Consider the following 22,997-nt stretch of genomic DNA (forward strand, 5'->3'; position numbering starts at 1 on the left):
GTAGCTCCAGGTTAATCTTCACCATCAAATCAAGGCACGCTTACAATTAACCACACAAACACAAAACCCTTCAGGAGCGGAGGGCACGCTGTGGTACAGCTCCCTCAGCGCTGCTCCTCGTGCCGGGGCTGCGCGGGCTCATGGCGCCCCCTGGCGGCCGCGAGGCAGCACTGCAGAGACCTGGAGCACAGCGCGAGGGTTTGTAGGCGTCACTTTTAGGACAAAAAGGGGGAAAAAAAAAACCAGCTGAAGACCAACACAGTACACAGTTATTTTATTGAAATAGTTGAAAAGGCAGCAATGGAAAAATAGGTTCGATATGAGGGCGGAATTGATATTTACTTGATTGTTAGAAAAGCTGTGTCTGAGGGTAACTGGAGCCAGGTACAGGATGCGCTGTGAACCATGCAACTAAGACTACAGCAGGTAGGCACTGTGCACTACTCGGCTCTATGTGATGCACAGCTGCCGTCAGGTGGCACCGACAGCCGTGAGCAAGTGAACAGCAGCACTTGTTGAATGATTAACATTTATAACGTACAAACGTCCTCGTCTGATCGATCAGGGATATAAAACAGCGCAGTGGAAACGAGTAAGAGCTGCACGCAGCGGGTGAAGTTGGTCTGGCAGTTGTTGAAGTTTGTGTTTCTTCCTTTGAAAAGAAATAGTTGAGTTCTGAGCAGGACGCGGTCGTACAACATAGGAAACCAAAGGGCAGGACTTGTTCTGAAGTACATCACAGCGGGGAAGGTCGGCTGTTAGAGTCACAACTTGTGGTTGAGTTTGGAGTCACTTCAAATGAAGGTGAAATAAATAAGCGATCCTTGCGGAAGGACGATCCTCGGGTTGAACCTACTCTATGGACAATGAAGGTCAGCTTACAGCAGTACGTCACCGTGGGGAACGCCTGGGAGCAGCATTCTGAATGCCTGGGAAGCAATGCCATACTGCTCTCCTATGTACACGTTATTTACAACAATTCCCTTTTGGCCACTGGAGCTGGCTGTGATTCCTTCCCCTCCCCTGACCCCCCACCCCGCTCAATTTGCAATACTGCAGTTAGAACTATAATTTAAAATAATCTTATGCATGAATTACAAATATTAATAAAGTAACTCTGCATATATAAATATTTCTAGCGGAATTTAAAGCATTCAGAATGTACATAAAAGTTTATTTCCATTTGGTAGGGCCAGATGTGCTTCTTCTCAGATCATCGCTGCTTTATTAATGCTTTGTACATAGCGAAACCCAGAAATGCAAAGACGGTAGCACCAAAACTTGCTCGGAGCCAAAACGTGGAGCTCTTGAGGTCCGCTTGTGTCACGTGCCTGGAATTTAACACACAGAAAAGACCCACCAGTTATTTGCAGGATGAGAATATCAGACAAGCTGTGCTCAGCAACTCTGCTTTTGGAAATGCATCACTACACTTGTCACAGACACTGAGCTTATGCTTCAGCCCTACGGATGCTTAAATGTTACTTTCATCTCTCCTTAAAGCTCAGGGCTTCATCTGCAGCCACGTAACAGTAGTAACCTCACTAACCTCAGGGCTGACACAGCTGGGGGTGGATACAGGAGGAGCCCATTAACCAGCAGTGATTTGGGAAGGCAGCCATGTTCGAGCACCAACTAACACTGAAATACAACTGGCCAGCAAATAAGTAATAATCCATAATGAGATCAAAGTCCATTGCTGCAAAACGGAACTTCTTTCAAATTTGAATCTGCAGGTTTTTTGCTCCTCCTTGCAAAGCTCTCTCCAGTCCTGTTCAATATCTACTTCTATTCCTCCTCTAAAAAGAACTTTACTGACAAGTAGCAAGTAATATTTTTCCAAAAGCTTGACCCAAAAAACCGACAGTCTGTAAATCCCCTTCTTCCCATACAGTCACAACAACGGCAGTGGAAACAGTCATCCAATACCAAGCTGAAAGCTAAGAGAAGGTGCTGGTGAAACAGGCAGTGACAATGGAGTCAACAACAAAAAAAGACAAGATCCAACAGCAGTGTGAAGTGATGGGATGGCACTAAAAGCCACGCTCTACATGACAGCAAACAGCCAGTGGCCCAAGTCTGCAAATGCTGCGCAGTTTGTGTGCATGCTCAGTTAAACACGGCCAGGCATCCTCAAAGTAGTCTCAAGTATGACAGCTTACCATAAAGCAGGAACTAAACCATTTAAGTTATCATAAAGTTACCATAAGACAGAGCACAAGAAGTTCCTAAATAATAGTAAAGAAGCTTGTTTGTTTTTAAGGCAGACCAGAACTTCACTAGCCTATGTGTTTTAGCCTGCTTTTGTCATCACAGGCTGCTCAGTGAAAACTGCAGGAATATTAAGTCCAAGGAGCATACGGGGATCATAAGCACACACTGTGCACAAGGAAATTGATGCAGCGTGAACTGCAGAGCTGTCAGTTAGAAGCTGTTTAGTGAAGCAGGAATTGTACTTACTATTGAAAAACACAACAACAGTTCAGGGTATTATTTAGTAAACATTTGCAGAACCAATATAAGCCATTCAGATAACCCGTGTACTGTAATAACACAAGCTGAAGAGCAGGCACAAATTCTCTGGTGCATTAACAGCAGAACAGTTGTTGGCCAAAAGTTACTAATCTTAGTTAAGAATATCTTGCTGGGTTATGGAACAGATCAGATCCATGAATTCCTACAAGCATTAGTTCTACAGCTGCTTTTGACAAACTCTCTGCAAACTACATGTCAGGTAGATTGCAGAGGGAAAGGGAAAAGGCAATGGCAAGGTCACCTCAGTTTGGCTGCTGTTACCTGTCTTCAAGCAAACGTGGACCAAGAGATGACTCCATGAAGATGGAATCTTCTACAAAGCTGACGGCGTGCACCTGATGCATAATACTGCTCTCCTCGTCTGCTAACAGCATGGCACCCAACTCATCTATGTGGGCTCTTAACCTTTTTACACACATGCACAGTTTGCAGTTCACAGCATGGCTCAACAGCAGTTAAGTATCTCAAATAAGAGCAAATGTCAAAACCCAAAGAACTGATTTTTTTTATCCATCTAACTTCTGATTCTTGTGCAGTTGTTTAAAACTTACTGCTTGGGAGAAAACAGAAATAAATAAACGGAGTTTGTATTTTTGAGGAGCAAAGTAAAACATGTGGCTTTCTGTAACAAAATGCTATTGATTTAAGGACAAGGAAAACTGTTTAAGAGACCAAGTCTCTTCCTGCCCCATCCCCAAAGCATTGGCTTCCACGTACCCACAAGATTTACATGAACTGGAGCTCCTGTTCTGCACACACTGGAATGACTCTTAACACATCAGCCCTATGACTGACATGGTCTCATTACTGTTGATAATTCAAATCAAGACCATATTTTGTCACTACCAACAGCTTTAGCACCCGTGATTTATTTATTAGGTAAAAGACTATAAAACTCATCTTAATTTGTAATTTAGAAAACCTTATGCAAAATAAATCATTTGCATATAACAGGACGTTAATAGGTTACATGACAAGCTCAGAATATTTGTGTAACAACCCCCAAGATCAATTTGGTTAATTCAAATGCCCAACTGGTCCTATAAAAGCATCTCTTTGAAAGTGCACATCACTGTTTAAATTGCACTTGAATGCTTTTGCATTGCCCTGTGAAGTACTATCTTTCACACCCAGATTTTCTGATTCCTATCTTTAATTTGTTTTGATTTCGCACAGGTCTGTATTTAACAGTATGCAAGAAGCTTGCTGGGCATACTTCATCCTTTCAAAACCATTAATATTTTATCAGGCATTATAAAACCCTCTTTTCATGTCTAAAGGGAGAATAAATTGACCTTGATCTAAACTAAAATCTAGGCAGGGATTTGCTTTATATCCTCAAAGAAAGCAACAGTTTGAGCCCCCTGAGCATCTCAGTCCAAATATCCTAAAATTCAGTGCTTTACCCCTTCAAAAAGAAATCATATTTTTCTTACTTAAGCATTCCTGAGAATAAATTCCATTTTGCAACATCAATCCCTAACAATGATCAACTGCCATTAATTAAAGAAATATGACATAATAAACAAAGAAGACTGATGTTTGTTTCAGGCACGGGTTCTTTGCTTTGGATGTACCTGTAATGCATAAATGTTGCTCAGTACTTCATGAAAATCCTACCTCTTCAGTAAATAACATTCACATTTTATTTCAGTAGCTGTGTTTGTGGAAAATAATTTTCACCAGTGGTAGGAATTATTACTGCCTTGTTAATAAGAGAATCTGAGATTTTCACTATCTCAAAACTAGAAAAATTATCCTCCCCATGGGAAAAAGTAAATACATGTGAGACATGTATTATAATTATATATTATAATTATATATTACTGTGTGAGGAGTCCATAATCTGCTTTGTATTCTGAATTCCTGATTATTAGATACAAATTAGCTTTCAAACTTCTAACACAGACTGGTGTGTGTACTTGGTCACATAAATATTTCTACATATAAGGGGAGTCTAAATGTGGAGCCTCTGCCTCTGTCAGAAAATTCAGATTTTAATGCACATTTTGGAAAAAGATGACAGATTTTCACTCAGCCCTTTGGAGGGAGTTAAGTAACTTGTCACTTGTTGGATGGCATCTTGGAGATCCGTACAGTCCTTCTTTAAGAGGCTTTAACAACTCACAAGAAGTCTGCAGCATGCACTTAGCAAGCAGTTAGCCGAGCATGCCTATCAAAGTTACACAGAAAACCAGCAAGTTCTGGGCCAATACTGACACTTTTCCCCATGTCAGCAGAAGAATCCAAAGTCTGGGGAAGTTTAATCTTAGCTATTTAAATTCAAAAACATTTCCATATAAACTACAAATGCGTTTTAAAAGCACAGTGGTGAGGCCAACATACAAGTCACGTGGCTACTCACACCAGAATTAAAAGCAAGTTAATGCAGTCAGCAAGCAGCAGCAGCCTGCTCTGACAGAATATATGTTCTGAGTATAAAATATAAGCAACTAAACTCCCAAAACATCACACAACATACACAAGCTGCTGCAGCTTCCCTTCAGGCGTTTATTTTCCTAGGCTGCAAACCAATGCCAGCAGTTAGTTTTCCCCATGCATTAATGTGAGAAGTGCCAAGCACAACTTGTTACCTACAAAACCTTAAAAGAATGTAAAATGTCAATTTAATATGCCCTGTCTGGAAGGAAGGCAGGGGACACAGCTTTGCAAAAGTCTGAGTATGATTTACTAAACAGCTGAGAAGAGGTGAGAAAACATCGTTATATTCTCCTAATGCTGGGGACACCCAAGTAAAGGGATAGACCTCTGCCATCAGGTTGAATGGTGATACGTTCCTACAGTTTTGAACCAATTATCTGCTTATATTACACATACTGAAAAATAAATCCTGGAATAAAACGGTCTGAGAAATCTCCCTCACTGAACAACACAATTATCACATGTAACAATTATTTTGAAATGAAGTCAGCAGAAAAGCATCACTGATACACAAGCAAAATGCAGCAAGAAAGGACTTCAAACCAAGAGAGTAAAAAAAAAAAAGCTACGCTTAAAATCCATGCTCTGGAGTTTGAGAATGGAAAAAAAGCCAAACAAAAGAGTTGATAATTAAAGAAGGGGTCAGAATGACATACACGAAGCCTTGCTTTTAAAAAGAGGTAAAACAAGGTAGTAAGAAGAGATTAAGTGCCAGCCAGCCAAATACAAATGAACACCTAGAGGAAACAAATTAAAAATACAAAAATACTGCAGCAGTCACAAGTCTCATGCACACACGTACAGCGCTTTGAATGCAGTGCTTTCTTCCTCAAAGAACCAATGAAACGTGATCCTGGGTAGTTCAAACCAACAATTCTGTTTCAGCAGAGCAAACATCTCCAAACTGAACTTCCACATTTGTTCAACTTGCCTATAAAACCTCAGGAGAATCTTGGAGGTTTGTCCATAGAGGAGAAACTAAAGGTGGGCATGAATAGATTTTCAGCTGCATATATTCTTCATTCAGTTGGGAATGTTCTAGTGTACTGCTATATTTTTGCCTTGGGAACAGTGTTTAAGCACTACTTAGCAACAGACAACACAGGAAGGAGTCTAATTGTTAAGATTTCACATTACCTACTTCTACTATCTAGAGCCTCAGAATAGGAGGAGGTCAGAATAACTTTTGAAGAGCCTCTTTTGCCTATTTTTCACTTAACCTTTTCTAAATTTCCTGACCTAATGGTAAGCATCTACAAGATGAAAGTTAAAAAAAAATCATATAAATATCTACATTGGATAATCCTGCTTGATTCCAATGCTTTCTCTAGTAAAAAAACACTAAAATACTTCTAAAAAGCTAACATTTCTAAAGAAGAAAACTACCTTAACCCTCCCAAATTTATAGTTAGGTGTAAACAGCAGGGGATGACCTACCTCAGCTCCTGCATTCTTTCCTACACATACAGTTGTTCACATAGTTAATGGTGAATAACCTGCAACTGATGAGGTAACCAGAAAGCAAATTAAAAAGACATTAGCCTGGAGGAAAACAAAACCTCAGCAATTAACACAATGACTGTAGACAAAGATTCTGGGAAATAATCCTCTGAATTCTCTTCACCTTGAATTACAGACTTCTGGGTGGTATCAGATTCATGTATTTATTCCATACTATCTAGTGACAAAGTGAGGAAAGACAGCATCCCAGAGCTTCTCAAAGAAAAGTTTCAATGCCTCCCGGCCTCCACAGTATCTCAGAGGAACAAAGTACAACCCCTAACGCAGAAATCAGGAAAACAAAACAACACAAACAAGCACAGGCCTACACCAGAGAAACATGCCACAATAGTTAAAATGTAGCAATCCATAACCATTCATAAAACAAGGATGAGACAGAGGTAGCTTCAGCCTCCATAATGAGGACTCGGGATTTCCTAGTAGCTGAATGAAGTTTTAGTCTGATAATGTGCAAAATATTTATTTTGCAAGGGATTTTTGTCTAAGAGATGGCAGCTGTAGTGATGCAGTACGTAGAGTTTCACTTACATTCATTGTACTGTCCTGAGCTAATGAAATTTTCCCTCTTCTCTAAATTCTCCCTCTGTGGTTACAAGGCATATCTCTGATTAAAGCAGTATTTCACAAAGGTACTCAGTACTGTCAATGGGCACACTGTCAGGCCTACTATGTACATGTAATTTGCATTAGAAAGGAAACACCTACTTTTGTTTGGAGCACCTACATCTGAGACCACTAATGAGAAGTAATATGCACGGCCCAAATATACGGAGAATATGTCAGCATATTTTAAGCAAGGCCTTTAGATAAACATGTTTACCACAGTCTGTGACTCCAGCGGACACAAAAATTGTTTGGTTTGAACTCCCATTTGCTGGGTCAAGGTGACAAGTGCTGAGCTGTTAGTAAATCACGTGTCAAAAGCAAGGTGTTCTGTAAGAAGTGTGCAGTACACGCAAGGCAAGATGTAGCACTGTTTTCAATGCTGAAAACCAGTTCTCTTTACCCACTGCTTTTTCCAAAATCTCTGCAAATGGAAATGGTTAACTGTTTGCCATTTCTTACATGTTGCATTTTGTTCAGAGGAATTGGATGTTGAAAGCTCCAGATTTTTACACAACTTACCCATTCTATGTAAACCAGACATAACAAACACACAGAAATTCTATCAGCTCCCAAAATAGCAAACTAGCAATTATAAACATGTCATACGTTACAGTGTTGCTATAGTCAAGCTGTGCCTTTTCCTACACTACTATTTAAATGTAAGTAATTTTATAATTGCTAGGAGGCACTAATTCTATTCAATAATAAACAAACCTATAGAGCCTCATGTGAGACACATTACATAGACTTACATATATTACTTGCTGTCCATTAGTAGCTCCCTGAAAAACATAGTTCCAATTCCTCCATTGCATTCTTGTAACCACTGAGTGCCTGAGTTGACCACCAAGTTGGTAATATTTCATAGAAATCAATGGACCGAGCTCAAAAGAATCAAAAGCTTTAAGTTTTAGAACTTAAAGAACCTTTAAGTTAAATAGATCAAAGCTTGACAATTTTATGACAGTTACTAGAATAAGTACCTGCCTATTCAGTGGATATGGAGTGAGAAATCTGTAGTACAGAAGGTTACCAACTGCTTTAAAAAAAGAATAATAAAATAAAAAAAAAGAAAACCCTTTTTATTTTAAGAGCACACCTGGTACCTAATAAATAAAGTTAAGGACCTGTTAAGAACTGCAGTGAAGAGTTTGTTCTTTACAGATTGCAGCAAGTCTGAGTTGAGGAAGTTCTGACAGATGCAAAATGTACACCTGTTGCAGGCGCACATACAGCGTAACCGGGCATGGCTGCGAAAACACACAGAAGGACAGGAGTTGAAATCTTGCTCACATAATCAGGTGCACATTAGGACTGTGCCACAACCGAGAGAGATTCAGGAATAAAAGGTACATTTGAATGAGTAAGGAGAGGAGAAAAAAAATACACCAGGGAAGCAAGGGTAACACTACAGCTGTGCAGAATTTTAGGGCTAGGTGTTCCACATCTTGTACGTTTTAGCATTGCTACCATACATAGCTCTTGGTAGCAAAGCACAAATATGAATGAAAACATTTGCTGAATTTATTTATGTTTGTAAGGAAAACATCTAAAGGCTGAGTACCTCTGCACAGCAATAGATAACACCCCTTTTACAAAGGAAAGTAAGCCACATTGTCTATCAATTTGAATGCACACTTTACAGAGTGACAGTTGCCTCTTCTTTTCCCACTCTTACAAACACACATGCTTGAGAACTAAGGGAGAAGCAGGAATATTGATACAACATTTGGTCAGTGCTACATTTTTTGTGGCTTCCAGTACTCCAGCATAACAAAATAAGAGAACAAAAATTAAGCACAAACTTTACAAGTCTAATTAAATTTGGTTTCAAATACATATCTTTAAAAAATCCTAGATTTGGGGTGAAAGTGACATTAGTTCTATTTACTTTAAAGCAAATGTCAGCTGTCATACTAGACTCCATCTGCTGTAATATTTATTTAGCTCATCACTGTATTAAATGTTCCACCCACCAAAAAAAAGAGATGCAAACTAAGCTTAGCAACAGTGAGATATGCCATGAAAAAGAACACGAGCTTAAAAATATTGTATCTGAAGCATAAAAAGTATCTATGCCAAAGATTTATTAAAAGAGAAATATCTAAAATCTGTCAGATTCATGAAGCAAACAATAAGCACCCTCAAAACAATAAGCTTCAAGCACTGCTTTGGGGGAAACTGTTGTTGTCATTACTTGTAATTAATTGTGAAGTTGAACTATTTGCAAAAATGACAGCACAACCTGTATACAGTTATCTTAAAAATATCAAGATATGAATAGTGAGATATGAAGTGATGCCTTCACAACAAGGAAGTAACAGAACTCTACATATTAATTGAACAGATATACCTGGTACTGATACCAACTTTCTCCATCTGAAATCACTGGAAGGTAAACACAAGTCACTTCTGTCTCTCTCTGTTGCTAAACCTCAGTGAGGCAGTTCCATCCTGGTGGTTAACAATGGCATGCAGTGCTACTGTGAGTGATTCATGCAGTGTGAAAAACACAAATGTTTGAGTACTTACGGATACATTGCCATAGTTGTCAGTTTAACAAAGATATCCTTACTCGGCATATCAACAGTATTACAGGTAAAGGCTTGAGGTGGAGGCATTTTGTGTTTTTTGCAGAATTCAGCCGGAGAAATACTATATTCCTGTCTAACTTCATGCAAGTCAGACTTTGCAGCTACCACTAAGCATGGTATTCTGCTATCCATGAAGTGTTGCTGCAAATTCAAAGACAAAACAAGAGACATTATACAATATGTACAGTCCAGGAAATCCTAAGTGGCTGTAGCATAGAAAGACTGTACTGAAATCAGGCACTTCTAGAAGCAGAAATATTTTATATAGATCGCAGTTTTGCATGAATAGCAAAAAGGCATTTTTAGATAATTTATACATGTGTGTATGTGCATTCCATGACAACATGTATGTGTATATGTATATATGCACATATGCATATTCATACTCATGAAAAGAAAAAAATACACAAACCTTAAAAATCCTGACACAGTACTCAAAGGACTTAGGGTTACTGACATCATATACCAGGCAGACAACATCACATATAGTTTCAGCATCAGTCAAAAATTCTGAGTCACTGACATCATGTAGCTGGAAAACACAAGCAGTGGGAAAGGGGGAAAAGCTTTGTTATTACGTATTCAAAGGAATTTTATAACTTTATTTTTCTTGTTACAACTCATTGTTACGCATCCTTAAAACTAATGGACTGACAATAGGCAGAATTAATGAAAAACAATTAGAAATTAACCAACATATGTGAACTGTTAACATCTGCAGGTGATCACAGTCTCAGCAGGAAAAGTTACATTTACTTCTAAATGCACAAAAAAAATTGTATTAATTCTACAGAGGAAAATCAGAGAGCAAAGGACCAGGAGCTTGGACAACATCAAAAGATATTATACCATAAAGGAAAATTACAGTGGAGCGAGCCATTAATGAAAGTATTTCAGCCACTGAAGATCAACTATAGCCATCCTAATCAACCCACCTGACAGATCTGTACTTTCTAAACAGGTAGGATGGCTTAACGAAGTGTGGACAAGTAGGAAGAAAAGACATTAAGACAGAAATTCCTTGTATTTGTCTGCAGGCTTTTAAATAGTTCACTGAAATTTAAGATTACCTAGTCTCATGTACGCAATAATGAGGCAGTCTTACCAGCAAGTATTTTTCTTGTCCATACACATAGACTGTGTTTATGGCGTAGTACGATTTGTGTTCTGCACGTATTTGCCTTTGTCTCTAAAAATGCAGAATTTCATGTTAGATCACAGCAACTTTCACCTTCCAAGTACATTTGAACAGCTCTTTTATTCCATTTGTTAATGAATGAAAATTACGGCCATCTGTGGTTTATTTCTGCAAGTACATGCATAGCTGATATACAAGTAAATATGCAATACCCATTTGTCTATTTGCTACTCTTAAAAAATTAAAAATTCATAATCTCCAAATTCAGTAGCAATGAGTACAATTCTAATGTTGACTGAATTCTGCTGTCTAAACTGAACTTAAAAAAAAATTAGCATATGAGTATAAGCAAGAGATTTCTTACCATTAGATTTCTTCCAAGAAGAGCCTGAAGGACTCCACTTTTCCCACAGCCTTTCATTCCAACAACATTGCATCGGAAAACATTTCTCTGAGTCTGCTTTTTCTGGAGATCTATCTTTTTATCTCTTGTCACTTTTGAAGACAAAGAATAATTTTTTTTCAAAAGATGAATATGAATGTTTGTATAAACACATCAACTAATTGCCCATTTACATCACTAAACATTATCTCTCAAAAGTATTAAATCAAGAGTTTGACTTTAGCAGAAATTAAGAGTGGAAGAAGACAGGATACTTATTTAAGAAATTTACTCTTGAGCAGATTTCTTAGGTTTAAATTCCTAAATTTAAATGAATCCATTTCTTTTTAATTACCTGTAATTGCTGATGCTTGCGATTCTTGTTCTGCAAGTATTGAGTAGCCTAAATAACCCAGATACTCCAGGCAACGCTGTACATCTAAGTATGTGGTTAGTCTAGCAGAGGGGACAAAAAGGAGTTTCAAAATTGTTAGATTCGATGGAACCAATTCTATGAAGTAATGAAACAATCTTATCATACTCAAACTTCTTGACCACCACAATGCAATGGAGCACACTTACGTCCACTGAGAGAGAAACCCCTGGTAGGTAATCCATCCCCTTTCATTTGTACAAACAGTGTTGTTAACATCAGGCCCCCAGGGCATATAAGGAAAGACTTTGAACAAATCTTTCAGTTCATCAGGAGACAAAGCACAATCTCTATCCTGAAAACAAGAATATGATATCAGAATACTTAGTTCACACCTATTCTGAAGCAATGCATTTTTGCTGTACAGTTGCAAAGTTTAATAAATGATCTACCAGAAAAAAAAACAACAGCTTTTTCTCTCTCAATGTCTTATTTTCTTGATTTAAATCAAGACTAAATATACAAGAAATTTAAAATCAAAAAACAAAACAACTTCAGTCTGTTATTTGAGTTGAGGGTAATAGTTGTACCACCAGTTTTTACCATATGGTTTATACCATTAACAGTTTCTGAATGAAATGACAAAAACATACTTTCTGTTTATAAAACTGCTAGCAAGGTCAGTACACACACACTCAAATTACAACCTTACCAAATCATGCTTATCAAAAATGCTTTGAAGAAACAAGTATGCATGATGATTTAATTCTGTCGTGCAGTCTGGAGGAATTTTCAGCCTATTTACCAAAAACAAAAACAGGAAGTGTTAAGTAACTCTGCAAAATACAGAACGCTTTAATTCAAAATAAATTTCACAGTGTAGCATTTAGTATTTGGTCTTTGCATTCCATTTTCATAATCTCTAAGGAGATCAAAGGTCCATATTTGTTTTTAGGAATGCTAAAAGTACAAGTGGCTGCATTTATATTACACTATATTCAGTCAGTGTTGTATGAGGAAGAAAAGAAAGCTCAAATAGGCAATACTTACAGAGGAAACAAGTACTCTGGGGTAAGCTCCAAGTCATCATCATATCCAAAGCGACGCAGAACAGTCCATGTTGTTTCATGCCTTCCTCTCTGAATGAAAAGTGTGTGCAGAAAAAGAAAACCTAAAATCAAAAGAAAAAAATTCTAAGGCCCTCCATCAGCTCTTGGTAGTTTTATAGTAACAGTCCGAAAACAAGGAATGCAGTGTTGACTTTAAACCAAACATGTAATATTACGTAATGATCTGTACAGACTGTGGGTTCAAATCATGTTATTTGTAAATTTTTCAAACAACTTTTTTCACTTGGTTATAGAATAACTCAGCTGCATAAAAATAAAAACAACGCTATTTGCAAAAGTTCAAAACAGGAACACTTAGCAGGAAGCCAGGCAAGCAGCCTCAAGGAAGAATGTCTTTAATTTTTCTCCATATAAAAAACCAAAAAAGAGTAGGATTTTGATTTTGCACTTTCCAGAGCTTAAAGAACACTGAGATTTCACTGCTTAGTAAGGCTATGCGTTAGGATACCCTCCCTCTCTTTACAGTCTCTCACTAGTTTTATCACATGTAAGCTCCACAAGCAAAGGGGACACAATGATGCTTAGAAAACATTTTTTCTCCTTTCATTTCTGCCATATGCTCTGTGCAAATCTGTAAAACATAGTGTTTAAAATTCTGACAGAAACCACACCTTGCTGACAAGCCAGTAAGCCTAGAGAAAAGCTGCAAAATTATCTAGGAGGATATCTCCTCTGAATCACTGCAGATTCTGAATTTCTGTAACAAGAATAAACCATATTTTTACCCACATCCATCACTCCAGAGTTTAATCACTCTTTGATATTACACTGAGACTATGCTCAGCCCTTTTCTAAAAGAATCAAAGTAAAGATCAAATTCCCAAAGACTTGCCTTTTTTTTTTTTTTTTTTTTTAACATTAGATGACTATCAACTTTGTGACAGTCACCCAGAGTTAAATAAGCCTTACCTTTTAAAGTTAATCCATTGTCTGCAACTCCATCGCTTACATTTTTCCTAACTACATTCTTTACATCTTCCAAAGCTTGAGGAGCCAACGGTGTATTAAAACAAATTCTCTAACAAAAACCAAGAGAACATGTTAGGACCGTTTTTTGGTTTTTTTTTGCATTTTGCTATAGAACTAAAGCTTGAACTATGGTTAGAAATAAAATCAACACTATTTCAATTTTCATAAATATGCTCCTTTATGCCAGACCTGAAACTTCTAATTTTCAGGTTTGATTTCCTTGTGGTTCACTTTCCTACTGTTCCCTGAAAAACAAACGCTTGCTTTTCTAGTATTATAGGAGTTTAATCATTAAACACAGTGAAAAGAGAAGCAAAACAATCACCTGAAAGAAGTTGAGCTCTGCATCATTGAGAGTACCATCATTATCCTGATCAGAAATTCTAAAAATGCGAGTGAGTGCTTTAATGCAGGCAGGTTTCATCTAAGGAATAAAACAAAGTTCAGTATCTTTCTAGGTCTGAATGTAAGACGTACACTGAATGACATCAGGCAGCTCAAACACATTAAAATAAATACTAGCCTTCATTCTACATTTTTTTTTTCAATTAGACATTCACACAGGCACAAAAATACGTGGAAACAAAACTGTGACCTAGAAAATTAATATGCAAAAATTTAAAGCACTCATTGCATAATAAATGTGTTTCTATTCGAAGCTGAAGGTGGCAAAACTTGATTTAAAAATACGTTCTTTAAGTTCAGTCATAATGCTACAGAAAGTTTTTGGTGTAGAAAGGCCTGGCTGTCCCATCGCCCCGCAAAAACAAATAGCTCTAGAACTACAGCCTATTCTTTCTAAGTAAGCCAACTATCTACATTCATCATTTCAACTAAGCCTTCAGAAAGCTTCAAACAGCAAACACTGTAAATCTTCAGAGTTTATTAATCTACCAGGCAAAGCTCTGACCACATGGACTACCACTAACTATGACAAAAGAACTGCTGGGATACCTTCCACGTGAAGGAAAACAGACAGTGGTATTTCTCTCCCAGCAACTAGTGTGATGACGGACTCTTCTCTTCATAGAGGTCACAGATATTGCATAGAGATTGGTTTTCAAAAACAAAAAATATTTCAGCACAGCAATTTTATCACATTACTAACACATACAGACCCTGATGGAAGAAATCAAATGAGAGTTATTCTCTCATCCTCAACAAAGTATTTCTGACTGAGACAACTTTCCTACTGCCCAGTAATGCAAGAGGGTGGGGATTAAGTTTGTAATTTATTTATAATTGATCATGAAATTGATGTGTTAAAAAAACAACAACCATACTCCTCATTAAATGCTAACTACCTACAGTATTTTCAAACAGCCACATCACTTGTTTTTGATCCCTTTTGCCAGAGCCTCACAAGATGCTCAAAAACCTTCCTTCCCTTAAATTAGGGTAAGACTGGAGCACATTCCCTAAAACAAATGGAATTGTTGTGTAACAAGCATCTAAAGGAGAAATGAAATGAATGCGTGAGTTTTTTTCACCATTTCTTTTGACTTAAAGCCAAAATCTTATCATATAACCAAAGCCTATCATTTTACTGATCAGCTCAGATGGAAAACAAAAACCTTTCTTCTTTGTTTTACATAAAGAAAGATGGAATTAACAAAACACAAAGCAGTAACCAGGTCTAATGTCTGACATTTGGGGGAGGACAAGCAAGAGAAAGGGGAGAGAAAATAAAAAACACTTCAAAATTCACTGAAAAGAATAAAACAGCAGTCAACTTTTTCCCCTATGTTATTTATTTATCAATTTAAGTATAAATACCTCTTTCTCCTCTGGGCAATAAAGAGGACCTGTAGGATGCAGAACAGCTTTCTGTGCATAATAGAATAGTTCAGATATATTCTTCAAGTTTTTAGCTGAACACTGAAAGAGAAATTCTTAAGGTTCATTTGATAGTTTTGGACCATCTGGTGATCTACGTTGAAGCCTACGTAAGAATCAAGCTTTTAAAGTGAGGATAATTATTCTATTTCTAATAAGTATTTATCTTGAACAACAACAACAAAAAAATCACTATTTGTATTAAAATGCTACCATATATGTTAGGCAAGAAGGTATTTTTTGGTACTCATTCCACCATCATATAGGATTACATACCTCTACACATGTTTCTATCTCTGTGTATTGATTCATAATGGGAAGAATGGTTTCCATACTGCTGTACTCCACTAGATCAGACTTGTTTCCAACTAATATAAGAGGCAGCCTGAAAAAAAAAAAAAAAAAAAGAAAAAAAAAAGATTAAGAGCTTTAAAAACAGAGATAGAAATATCTATCTTAATTTAGCATTCTACCTCCCACCAAAAGCCATTATATTATTTTCATGATGTAACTAAGTAGCATTGATAGCCAGTAGGCAAAATGAGATGACAGCAGTAAATTAATCTGAAATGTGATTAAACAGAAATGTACTGATTGTTGTTCCTTCAAAAAACCCCACACTGTTAAACACCAACCATATTACTATTATAAAAAACAGCATCGGTAGAAAACATTTACAGACCATGCAGTCAAAAAGTTACATCATTGCAAACACAGACACACCTGGTAAAAGCTGCCAATGCAATTCAAGATAAATAGCTTTGCTGAAACGTACAACAGACCTACATACTTTAAATCTCTTGTTGCTTGAACTTCTTACATCAACTTTTAAGCTTAGAATTTGATTTTCTTAATTAATATCCTCAACACTGTCCACTGATACCCATCGATGTGAAGCCTAGTTCACACTTCTTATCTTTATTTATGCACCTGCTATCTTTATCTGTCCTTTCATTGATGAGAGGAATCCATCGACTTGTTACCTGAAGTGAGGTTAAAAAAAGAAAAACACAAAAAATAGTTTTAAATTTAATCTGATGGACCTGTGCACAAACTTGACTATAAATGCTACCTCTTTCCCAAGAAGTCACATATTTACCCTCAAAATATATATATATATGTATCCTGGAGTTGTTTAACGAGCAACCTTTAAGATGACTGAAAGGACTGAAAACCCACATACTAAAATGGGCCAGAAGCAAACGAATGCACAAGTGTACTTTATTAACAAATTGACCTCAAACACCGTCCTACGCATTTTTAAAGGTCTAACACAGTTTTCACCACACCTAAAAATTAACACTCACATCGAGCAATGATTAGATAAAATGTGTGAGCATACCTTATCAATGGAATTCTTGTTGTTAACAGCATATACTATACAAATCACATTCGCCTAGAATGAAGAAAAGATACGGAAATTCACTGTTCAGAATTTTTGGAGAAACAAAGATTAAAAACATAACAAAGAAAAAGAGCACTTCCAACATTAGTCAAAAACTGCATCTCTGACTTGTTAAAGGAATTTGTAGAAACTGTCAAACAACAGTTGAAAACTTTATTTTTCCCTTTTGTTTCCTTTACTTCAAAAGGCAACTTGTCAATTCCTTGGACCTCTGATTAAGAGCTACTCAGTTCTGACCTGTCAGCTGAAGTACAAAGCCTAAGCTCAGTTCATCTAAACAGTAGTAGTACCCACTCTTCTCATTTAGAACAAAGGCTACCACAGCTCAAGGCTCCAAACAATACTAAATGAAATGCCAAGAAATAGCAAGAACATTTTTCTAGCACTAGAAAAATTAAATGGAAAACATTTCTTTAAAAGTAGATTTTCTACTAAACATTAAAATACACTCACCTGTGAGATTTCATGATAAAGTTGTTCATCATTTTGTTCTGCTTCTGTAATTGAACAGAGCAAGATGATCATTAATACTAACAATTTTTGCCAAGAACACTGAACACCAAGAAACTAAATAGAATATTTCACAATGCTCATAAGACAGCCTTGTTATTTAAATGGCTTTTTACAAAACGCACCAGGAATTGTTTCTACCATAATGAAAAAGATCCACAAACTCGTAAGGCGGAAGCAGCCTGTTGCACAGAAGGCAGATGTTTTAAAGAGGAATCCTTACATCTGTAGACAGGTTCTCTCTCGAACAAGTCAGTTTGCATTCCCTACTTTTATCAACAGCCCAGTACTGGACAGCAAGTAGCACCATCTGTGCTACCTCTACCACAATATACAACACATTATTGTGGAGCCAATGAATATTTTCACTAAGAGCAAGCAGGGCAAGCCATCATCATCTGATTTAGTTTTATCTCAGGAGTTGCTATTTTAATCTAGTCTTTCCCTACACTTAAATCTGGTCCCATAGCAGTATAACTGCTGACAGGCCACCGAGGTCGATAAACAATTCCATACCAACTCTAATTGTACTGCATGGTTTTTACCCGAATAATCCACTATGTGGGTTGGCACTCTTTCAGGGGTGACATCAGCCGGAATGGTGATTTCTTCAGCACGTGGTGGAACCTTGGGGTGTAAAGAAAAAGCCTTTGAAAGTTAATCATTGAAAACTTAAGATTGCTAAGACAGTGGAACACAACCATACTCCTGACAATCAGTTATAATCAGTTATCTTTAAGAGCCTACTTGTAGTTCAAGCACTTGGATTCTTGAGATGTTTGAAACTCAGTGCTACTTCCCTGCTCCTTCATAGTCTGCTTACTGGATAAGACAGATGTTGCATTTTATATAAGTGACACTTTTCTCTCAACAGAAAAACATAACTAAACTATGCAGAAAAAAAGTTGAGAAGAGAATGGAGGGCTATTATTCATTAAGCACAATTACAAACAACCTGTCAAAGAATGGCTCCCTGAACATTTTAAGAGCAAGCAGTAACTAGAGCTCGTTTTTACCTGCAAGCTTGGGAACTACATTCAGCTATGTAAACAATCTGATCCTGACTCATGAACTGTGGTAACCTAATAATTTGCATTAAACACGCCGCATAGTTTCAAAGAACAGCACATGATGTCTATTCTAAGACTTGTGATCAGGAGAAATAAACATTTGAGTTTATATGTAAAAAGCTCAACTATTCACAGCAGTTGCAGTTCTTTTCATGGTATAAAAACTACTCGCTGATTCTTTTAAAGTAATAAAGTACAGAAGTAGTTTTATTTTGGAAGGAAGTTTTCTGGTTGTTTTTTGTTTTGTTTTTTTTCTTGCACTCCGCCAAAGCTGGAAGAACATTCTTCAAAAATAGAAATGCAAGACCTTGTGCAGTAAAAAAAATGGCTAAGTGTAAGTGTATAAGTGATACATCAACTTTTTACTTCCTCATTCTCATTCATTCTTCTGTTCACTTATTCTTCTCTTTAAATAAAACAGCTCTTCAACCAACAAACCAAAACAGCACATGCCACAAGTTACGGCCAGATTCAACTGCTGACAACAACCAACATTTCTCCGCTATTAAAAACCTTAATTGGGTATTTGAAAAAACAAGAAAGCAACTTAGATAAAATCTAATTTCCTAATCATCACAAAGAGATACATTGAAACCAACCTAGATCGCTTTTCAGAAGTCACTAGTGAAGTTTCAGACTTCATTTTTGTTATGAACAGAGAGCATTATTTTAAAGCAGAACCCTTAGCTTGCTCTCTAAAGTAGAAATAAAATAAAGAAAACAAAGGACACTCTACCTCTTCTGGAAATTCCTCACTGACAAGAGACATAATTAGCGATGTCTTCCCAACTCTGGCTACAAGAGAATTAAAAAACAGAGATTAGATAATCTGGTTATGTTACACTTAATAGCTCCATCCCGCCAGAAAAGGAAGGGTTTTAAAAACACTTTCTCACTGACCACATTAAAGGCTCTTTATCTGCTATTTAACCATATTTAAAGTTGATAGCAGTAGCTTTCTCAGAATCCTTCAGTGGTAAAACATTTGATTCTGTCACAATTCTGCATTTCATCCAGAAAGGAATCAAATCCTGTCCATCTTACACAACAGAATTAGCAGGTTTTAACCTTAAGACAGAATATTTAAAGAGGGAAATACACACACACACACACATATATATATCAGTGTTCCTAACAAAAAATCTCACCAAATGACACAAGTATATAATCCTTAGAATGAGACGAAGAAGAAGCCACTAAATTAAGAGTAATTTGTTTCCACGCAGAAAGTAGCACTGTGGAACTGATGATCCAGTCAAAGTAAAATCAACTTACCCAAACCTATTTTTGGTACAGTAACAAAGGGCCTTCTGATATACAGAAATAGAAACTTCTCTTCTACATGGTATGTTTAAGAGTAGTTATTATGAAAGTATGAAAAGCAAAGAAAAGGTTACTGTCCATAGGGAAACTTTTCCTTACTGAGAACAGACAAATCTCCCTCTGTGGTATTAACCAAAGAGCACTAAGACGAAGGGTTCTTAATGGCTTAAGATGGTTGTGTTTGCATCATGGATACTCATAACAGCTAAAACAAGAACTTACACTACCAGGTGTCGTCCTGCACAAGCCATACCTCAAGCTTCATCCTGACAGGACCTTAAGGGCTTTAAAATCCCCCATGTTTCCTCAGATAAATACCTTCCTGATAAGCAAATAAAGTTATTAGATAATTACTGAAAATACTGGAGCATATTCTGCATCCAACGAAACCAGCTTCTGTTTGAAATGCAGTAAAGCATCTTGGCTTTGCAAAAATCAGATTCATTTTCTTAATTTGATGCGACTGAAAATAGAAGGCTATGGACCTCGTGTTAAGAAAAACACTCTGAGTACAAGCTTCTGATAGACGTGAAGTGTTCTAGAGTTGTTTCTGTTAAGACCCATAAGTTCAAGAGAAGAGATTCGGTTTATTTTGCTCGAATCTGGGTCAGCCACCCATCTTTCCCATTCTGTTTATAGTCTTAGAAGTATCAACCTAAACAATATTGGCTGAGGAAAACAGCACTTTATAATGATTAACTGGTCTTCTTTTCCTCACATATAGAAGGCTTTTAGTACACGCTGTACAGGAATAAAATGTTGGATGCGTTCTGAAAATCAGGGGCTATTAAAAATTGATGCTCACACCCTGAGTACTAGAACCAAAACAACCTTAAATCCAAAAAAAAAAAACACTGCTAGGGTTGGAAAAAACTCTGTTTTGGAACAGGCTTACAACAGAAAGTCTTGCTTTGATATTTCAGAGTCTGAATCTGCCAGACTGCGTCCATTATCTGGCAGGCATTGCATAGGCTGGATAGACTTATTTCAGGCAATAAGTATATATAAAAGACGTGTACAAAACAGCACCAGTCGTTCAACTTGCACTATTACTAGAAAAACAGACATATTCCATAGATGCACTATGCAGGCAGTATTTTAAAAACTCTTAACCCAAATGATTTTTGACATTTCCCCCCCCCCTATTTTTCACTAAATTATCTTTATACACACAAAACTGTTCCACATCTGCTAGAAACAGAACTCCACTGATTTTAAATTAAGCAAAGGCTCAGTCTGACTTTAAACAGCACGATCTGTGAGTCAGCTCTCACTCTGTCCAATATAAATCTAAATTCACACCCTCAGCTCATTGCCCAAGGAAGTAGATTTCACGTATGTGTTCTGAGGAGGAATTGAGCCGTGTCTTCTGAACACTGTGAAATAAACCAAGCCCTGTAAAAGCAGACAGACTTCAAGAGCTGACCTGCACAGTGTTATCCCCACGAGGACTCCGTGCCAAGGAAGTGATGGACAGTGTCAGCACAGGCAGTCAGCCCACACACGGGGCACTGCAGGAGCTGTACTATGTATGTACACCAGGCATTCTGTTCTAAGGAAGGCTTTGCTAGCCGCACTATATTCTTAGTGTAATTAGGCAATTCTAATAACGGCACTTGGTAATTACGTGGTACTCTTTCCTCGTGAAGAATTTCGGAGCGCTTTACAAGCCGACAAGAGGCAGCGCCAGCGGCACCGCTCCCCTCATTGCGGAGCTGCAGCCCGGCCGCTTATTTGGGCTCCTCCATGTGAGCGCAGGGCCGGAGTTTCAGGGCCGCACCGAGAAGCGGAGCCCCGCTGTAACTGCGCCGCGCACCCAAGGTCACCCCAGGTGGCGGCAGACGCCGGGCTCCGTGTGCCAGCCCCAGCCCCAGCCCCAGCCCGCAGCGCCCGTCCCGCCGCCCGCAGCGCATCTGCCCCAGCGGCGATCTCGCCTCCCAGACGCCTGGATCGAGGGAGCGAAGCTGGGCGGGCACGACGACGCTGGGACGGGACGAGGCCGATCGCGGGTCGCACAGCTCAGCCCCGTTCCTCACGCCAACTCCGACACAAACTTCTGCGCGCCCGGCGCCCCGCGGAACCTTCGGCTCCGTCCGCTCCGGCCCCGGGCGCGATGAGGCCGCGGCACTTGGAGCACACGGGGCCGGGCCCGGCGCCCAGAGACGGGGCGACCCGCACAGCGCTAAAGCGCCGCACCGATCTCTGACAGGCGCTCGGCCTCACCCCGGCGGCCCCCGCCCCGCTCCCGGGCCGGCCCCTCCCGCACTCACGTTCTCCCACCAGCAGGATCCTCACGTCCTTCTTCATGGCCCCGCTACCCGGCCCCGCCGCGGGCCGCTCACATCGGGCTCACCGGGGGGAAGCGGAGCCGCCGCGGCCTGCGCGCCCCTCACACCGCGACCCCGGAGCGCCGCACCCCCGGCAGCGGGCGGCTACGGCGGCCTGCGAGGGACAGCGGCTGGGGGCACGCAGTGCGCCTGCGCCAGCGCTTCCCGCGCACGACTATTGCGCGCCACCCTGAGGCGAGGTGCCTCAGGACAAAGTGTGTGGTGATTTCTGAACAAAATGCAGCAAATTGCTGCTCCTGGGCACTGCAGCGTGAGCTACGTATAGGAAACCAGAGCTGCCCAGTTTGTACTCACATTCTGACGCTTCATTATATATATATATTTTTCCTTAATTTGGGCTTTGATATCCGCGAGTTTGTTCATTTTGTCACAGAGCTGAAGTCTCCTCAGTGTCAAGTTGCTTTGCCCTCCCGTTCAATGAACACCGGTGTATTTTTCTCATCTTTCATACAACATAAATCTGTAGTAATACAGCTTCTGATCTGAGATGTGCATTCCTGAAAGGCAGAAAACACAGAGATCTGGGTTTTGTTGGAAAAGAAGCCAAGTTCAGTACAAGAGTTTACTGTCCCATCTCACGTGCTCTTTGACTGACCAGAAACACATAGATATATTCAAAGGAATTAAATGCATTTGATGTGGAACAAACTAATTGCAGGTAATGAAGCACAAGAGGTTCCCTTGTTTTCCTGAGATCCTTTCTCAAGATGCTGATGTCCTCTTCAGTCAATTCCAGTTGCTTGGAGATGTTTTGTATCCATTCCTTCTTTAAGGTGACATATTTAATCGCTTATCTTTGTGATCCTCAGAGAAAA

At 38.7% G+C, this 22,997-nt stretch overlaps 1 protein-coding gene across 7 annotated transcripts; it reads right to left on the minus strand.

Moving 5' to 3' along the window:
• Positions 1-251: 251 nt before the first annotated feature.
• Positions 252-22,278, minus strand: RHOT1 (ras homolog family member T1). Of its 7 annotated transcripts, none has more exons than XM_015879613.2 (21): positions 22,105-22,278; positions 19,248-19,306; positions 17,987-18,068; positions 17,385-17,428; positions 16,869-16,922; positions 16,457-16,509; positions 15,803-15,911; positions 15,467-15,568; positions 14,016-14,114; positions 13,631-13,739; positions 12,642-12,762; positions 12,304-12,388; positions 11,801-11,946; positions 11,574-11,674; positions 11,201-11,331; positions 10,804-10,887; positions 10,111-10,230; positions 9,637-9,839; positions 8,232-8,354; positions 2,797-2,940; positions 252-1,331 (listed from the first exon to the last, which is right to left on the minus strand). In XM_015879613.2, the coding sequence occupies exons 1-21, from the start codon at positions 22,139-22,141 to the stop codon at positions 1,214-1,216; spliced, it is 2,124 nt and encodes a 707-aa protein (XP_015735099.1). In that variant the 5' UTR covers positions 22,142-22,278; the 3' UTR covers positions 252-1,213. The 7 variants fall into 7 exon arrangements, with proteins under 7 accessions (XP_015735099.1, XP_032304209.1, XP_015735104.1 ...); XM_032448318.1 differs by having other exon boundaries at positions 19,248-19,302; positions 22,105-22,276; XM_015879618.2 differs by having other exon boundaries at positions 16,317-16,509; positions 22,105-22,275.
• Between the last annotated feature and the right edge of the window lie 719 nt (positions 22,279-22,997).

This window comes from Coturnix japonica, chromosome 18, assembly GCF_001577835.2.
Source record: "Coturnix japonica isolate 7356 chromosome 18, Coturnix japonica 2.1, whole genome shotgun sequence".
NCBI lineage: Eukaryota > Metazoa > Chordata > Aves > Galliformes > Phasianidae > Coturnix > Coturnix japonica.